The sequence below is a fragment of the Medicago sativa genome, chromosome 6 (assembly GCF_051527215.1).
Source record: "Medicago sativa cultivar Bolivia chromosome 6, Bolivia_mono, whole genome shotgun sequence".
Classification (NCBI taxonomy): domain Eukaryota; kingdom Viridiplantae; phylum Streptophyta; class Magnoliopsida; order Fabales; family Fabaceae; genus Medicago; species Medicago sativa.
In genome coordinates, this window is record NC_140754.1 from 6,694,789 (window position 1) to 6,700,576 (window position 5,788).

The 5,788-nt window shown below is 29.4% G+C and overlaps 1 protein-coding gene across 1 annotated transcript; it reads right to left on the reverse strand.

Annotated features, from left to right (window-relative positions):
- Positions 1-2,348: 2,348 nt before the first annotated feature.
- On the reverse strand, positions 2,349-5,420 carry LOC146912414 (transcription factor PRE5-like). Its single transcript, XM_085720491.1, has 2 exons — positions 4,899-5,420; positions 2,349-2,777 (listed from the first exon to the last, which is right to left on the reverse strand). Exons 1-2 carry the CDS (start codon positions 5,019-5,021, stop codon positions 2,622-2,624), a joined length of 279 nt encoding a protein of 92 aa, XP_085576617.1. The 5' UTR covers positions 5,022-5,420; the 3' UTR covers positions 2,349-2,621.
- Positions 5,421-5,788: the final 368 nt, after the last annotated feature.

The following is a 5,788-nucleotide window of genomic DNA, read 5'->3' on the forward strand; positions in this document are numbered from 1 at the left end:
TTTTGACACCCTGAAGCTTTTAAAAGGCAGCGTTTTGATCCAAGTCAACAACTTAATAGCTACATCAGTATCAGTTAATTATTAACTGACAGGAGGGGTAACGGAGAAATAGTTTATCAACTAAAAGGACATATTTGAAACTTTTGAAACTTAAAGGACTAACTTAAGAATTCTGTAAAAACTAAAAGGATCTATTTGAAACTTTTGAAACTTAAAGGATTACTTGAAAATTTCTTCAAACTAAAAGGACCAAACATGGTATTTGGCTTAAAAAATATATGTTATCTTTTAAAGTAACGTCTTTATCTAATGTGCACAAGTAAATTTTTATTTTTGAAGAAAAATGTACACAAGTAAATTAATCTAACAACATGCATAAGTTTATTTTCTACCATTTAAACTAATGATAATTAAGATTTATTGATCCAAAAGAGAAAACAAGTTTATGCATGATGCATGATTTGTCTCACTTGTGTATTATAAACTTGACCTTCTAAAAATATAATTTGCGATCTATAACTATACTTAAATTGTCAACTTTTAGTAAAAAAAAAAAAAACTATACTAAATGTGTTGATGCAAAAACGTGTTTATATGCTGCATAATTATTATCTTTTGACGTACGATAATGCTGCATAAATTTTGATAAGTGTGTTTTAGGTGTTTGTTGTAGTTTAGGTATGTAGTTGTCGGGTGATGGTAGTGCCATGTTGAGTCACATGTGGGTTGTTGTGTTTTGACAGTACTATTATGTGGTCTGTGGATGCAAATCTTCTATCTTAATCTAACACAAGTGTTTCATCTTGAATCCTTTCTAGAAGTTTTGGAGAATATTCACTTGTGATGTTTTTAGGTTTTTATTTTAAATCTCTCGGTTTTAGGACATTATCATGGTTAAATTTTAGCTCATTTAAGATTTGAATTCAAACTCATTCAAATAACTTGTATTAATTGAAATTTATTAATCACTTGAGATTAGTTATTTGGTCATTTTTGTTGGTTCTATGTCATCGTTCAAGTTTTTTCACATGGACTCTCATTCTACAAGAGTGTCAACTTGAGCCTCTAGGAATGATATTTTGACAACCAATTTTCAACAACTTTTGTGACAACTCTCTTTCATACTCTCATTATATTTTTATTCTCTCTCTTCCTTTTTCTCTCTCTATTGTTATTGTCCAATAAGAATGGAGGAAAAAGGTTGTCCCTAAAAATTGCATGTCAAAATATCATTCCTCATTTTAGAATCTATTAAAAGGTGTTTTTCTCTTTGAAAGGGTCAATACTTATCTATGGATGAGTGGATCACTCTTATCAATTATGTCTTGGATTCCCTGTCACTATACATACATTTTATGTCCTACAAAATGCCATACAAGGCAGCTAGAGAGATCACAAGTTTAGAAAGGAGTTTTTTGTGAGGTGATGTTGGGACTTAAAATATTAATTGGGTCAAATGAGACTCTATTTATCTTTCGATGGTGGGCTTGATGTCAAAAATCTTGAGTTGTTTAATATCTTGTTGTTGTCAAAATGACGTTGGAGATGTTTAATAGATACAAATGCGATTTGGTATAACTTTCTTTCTCATAAATATGAACCCTTTGATGGTAGTTTTGGGTCGAGTTCTCTTTGTCATACTAAACATTCTATTTGATGGCGCAATTTATTGTAGGTGGATGGAGACTCCGACTTGGTATCAAGTTGGTTCTTTGATACCATATATAAAAAAGAAGGTGGGATATGGAGCTTCCTAAATTATGGGAGGATGGTTGAATTAGTTCTTGTCCTTTAAAGAATATTTTCCCCATGCTTTATTCAATGACCTCTAGTAAAGCTTCTTTTATTAGTGGTATAAGCTTCTGATAATAAACGGCAACCAAATCGTTCAAGCAACTATATTCAATCAAGAATTAATCTACAAACATGTATATATAAAATCCATAATCGATTCAAATAGCTAAGATCGAAAGAATAGAGGAACAAACACATTAATATTGTCTCTCAAAATCTGCCAAAACATATTTTTATAACCTAGACCTACGACAAGTGCCTCGGACATGATAACGAGAGCACATGGTGGCCAACAGGCTTCCTAGGTTAGGTTTAGGGAGCCTCGCGCGTCACCTTGGGCACCTCGTTCACCATATAGAATACTCCATGCATAGATAAATGCGATTCATACATTTTCATAAAATGAGATAAAAAAAAAAATCAGTTTTGTGCGGTTTCACAATTTTTTTTTAGATCTATTTACGATTTTATTTGGATCAGGTTTAGATATGAACATATTTACCTAAGATAAGTGTGTTTTGCCACAAAATTCTACATTACTGAAGTCATTATAATGAAGTAAACAGTGCTAATCATAACCTTAATTAATAGATTTAACATGTGATACATTTTGGCCATCTATAAATATGACACATGGATATATAGGAGAATAGTCATACAAAGTTCTTAATTTAAAATTACAAAACCTTCAAAATATACCCGCCATATGAAAATTGCACACCTCAAACTACACTCTAGCCAGCCCATCTAAAATAAAGTACACTCTTATAAATATATAAATATATATTTCTCATTGAAATTAAGAAAATTAGATTAATCTCTAAAGCTTATTGATTAATTAGGCTTCTGATAATATTAGCCTCTGGACTATCAGCATCAATTGTGACCAATAACTGAGATAATCTTTCACTTAAATCATCAACTTCTCTATGTAAGTTTCTTATGTAGTTGCAAGTCTCTTGTAGGACCTTAGATGCTGATACCTGCATAATAAAATTAGTTAGCATCTCAATCAGTTACTATGAGAGTCACTTTCTTTCTTCTATTTCTATATATACTGTCCTTTGTCACAAAGGACTAGTGGTTATAAATGTCATGTATCGTACAATACTCCTGCCATATTCATAAATTATGAATAATAATAATAATAATAATAATAATAATAATAATAATAATAATAATAATTCCTTCAAAATAATAATAATAATAATAATAATAATTCTTATATATAAGTCTTTTGTGTAAACCATTTTTATTAACTAATCAAAACTGGACCGATCATCGTGAGCTTAGGTTAGTTGGTAGGGATAATGCATAATATATCTAAGATTCGAGGCTCGAACCCCAGACACCACAAAATAAAAAAATCAAAACTGGACTGGACTAGCCGAACATAATATGAGACCTAAAGCGAGATATGATTATCAAAATATGAAACTTTTTATTGATTTATTTACTTTGGTAAATTAAATTAATGTTGATTTATTTCATTACCATGATTTTATTGTAGTTGTATAAAATAATGTTCATACTTAGGGTTTTTCTTCTTTTTTCACCAAAAATTGATGTGTTTGTACATGTACTACAAAATCATATTCAGAGATCATACAAAAAGTCATGTTTCACGAATTAGTCCACAATTACCTCATGACTGTTACAGTGCAGTTTCCTTTTTTTACCTTTAAAACCTTTTCCTTTCTGGGGTTCTGCGTTATACTTTAATTATTATCAATGTACACAAATAATAATATTATATTTTTATTACAAAATAGAACGTCCAAAAAACGTTTCTCATTATTATTTTTCATTGTTCATTTTTCAAAACTATACACATGATACATGTACGAGTCGGTGTGAATGGTGTGGGAACAGTTTGGTCCTATACCCTTCGTAAGATTGACCATGACATTGTCTGGTTGACCAAGTTCTTAGATATATTTCTATAATAATATAGGCTTGTAGGCTTTTATTACATACATCAACTAAGCCATTTTTTTTTAGACCAAGAGAGTAGTGAGGATAAAACTTTGTTGGGTGATGTTAATATATGTGCCCTACACTTTGTGCAATTTACGGTACATAATTTTTACTAATAGAATTCTTAACACGTGTTTTAAGGGTACATGTTAACATTTTTCAACCTTTTAAGGGATATATTAGTATATAGAAATGCTAACAAGTACCCTTAAAGCATTGTTTAAGAAACTAAAAAGAATAACTTTTGGATATGAAGTGGTGTAATTATTATTTTGAGACTACTTTAACTTACTATATTTTTAAGACAAATTTTTTATTTGTGTATTCATTAAACAATGCATTTATGACACTTATATTAGCATGCATCTATATATATTATGTAAGGACCTTACGGTAAGACTACTAAAATATAACATTAGCGACATAAATTAATTATTAAAAAATAAAAATCTTCCTTTAATTAGTGCTTATTACAAAATTTTACCATAAAATTAGAGAGGAGTATGGTGTTTTCTCTTGAAGTTCTTTTAGCAATGATAATTTTGTTATACACATTATTCTTAATTGTATACCTAAGTAGTGTATACAAATAATATGGTTAAGAGTCTACATTTCTCTATAAATATATTTATAAATGCTCTTCAAATTTGAAGAGGATGTCCTGATTTTCATGAGCTTCAAGACTAACTCATTATAAAATTTTGATCATAAAAAAATGTCCACTCAAAGCTCTGCCGTATGAGTTAAATTAATTTTTAGACTATAGTATATCCCTTGACCGTTTACTATATATTATTATGATATGACTCACATGTGCTACACGACCAAACCCATAATATTATGTTAATTTCTTAGCTTCTTCCTAGACTACCCCTTCCAAATTTAAACTTGGTTCGATGTGCCTATATTTTTTTTTTTTAAATTAGTTTGAACTATATAGTTGCTTGAGATACCTAGCTAGTTATATATGAAAAATATAACCCTATGTATATATAATAACATGTGTTAAGAAAAAGAAAATATTCATAGTGGTCTAAGGGACATTATCAAAGGAGTTTTAAGCAAGAGTTTTTGAGTTTGATATCCCAAAAACTAACATAAAAACTAAGGATAAGTATGAAAAATACCTTATCTGAACGCCTATGACGAATCTCAGGAACAAGTTGACGTAACTTGGAAACAAGTTCAATGATTTGATCATCAGAAATTCTTGAAGAAGAAGATTGTTGCCTTGACCTTCTGCTAGACATAATATATACCTAGATGTTGGTGTATTTTTCTATTTATATATATGGTTTATAATATAACCAAGAAGATACAAATGAGGGAGAATAAAGTAAGAAAGTAACAACAATTAATTGGTTTATTTTGTTGGAAATTAACAAACAAAAGACAAGCTATATAGTGGAGAAAAGGAGAGGAGGAATGGTAGGAGAAGTAGAGTTAAAAGCTATAGGTATGAATGAAGAAATGAGAAAGTGATAAGAGAGATATAAAGGGAGAGAAAGGGACCATAAATGAAGGAAGGGTACAATTAGATAGACAATTATGTTAGATTTGAAGCAAACAATTGCATTGGGAAAGCAGTGGCGTAGGATGTTGCTAAGTAAAATGGAGAGAGATGAGCCTAAAATATTGGTCTAGTTTGTAACAATGCCACTCATTATTTTATAGACAAATATTTGGGTGTTATTTTAGTTTAAGGGTTTGAAACTTATAAATTATTACTACTAGATAAATGATATTTGTACAACTATTTTGAGACAACTTTTGAACAAAATTTTACCTCGTACTTACATTATATTCTTACTTTCCCTATTTCTTTTTTTTCTTTTCTATTGTTTTTTATCAATAAAAAGAGAGAAAAAAATGTTGTCATAAATATTGTCATCAAATAATGTTATCATCAGTTCACCAACCGAGTTGTCTACTCATATATTAATATATGAGTCCATCTCTAAGACACTTGTTAACATTTTTTTATGAGTTTAAATTTTGCTATTGATATAAACACATA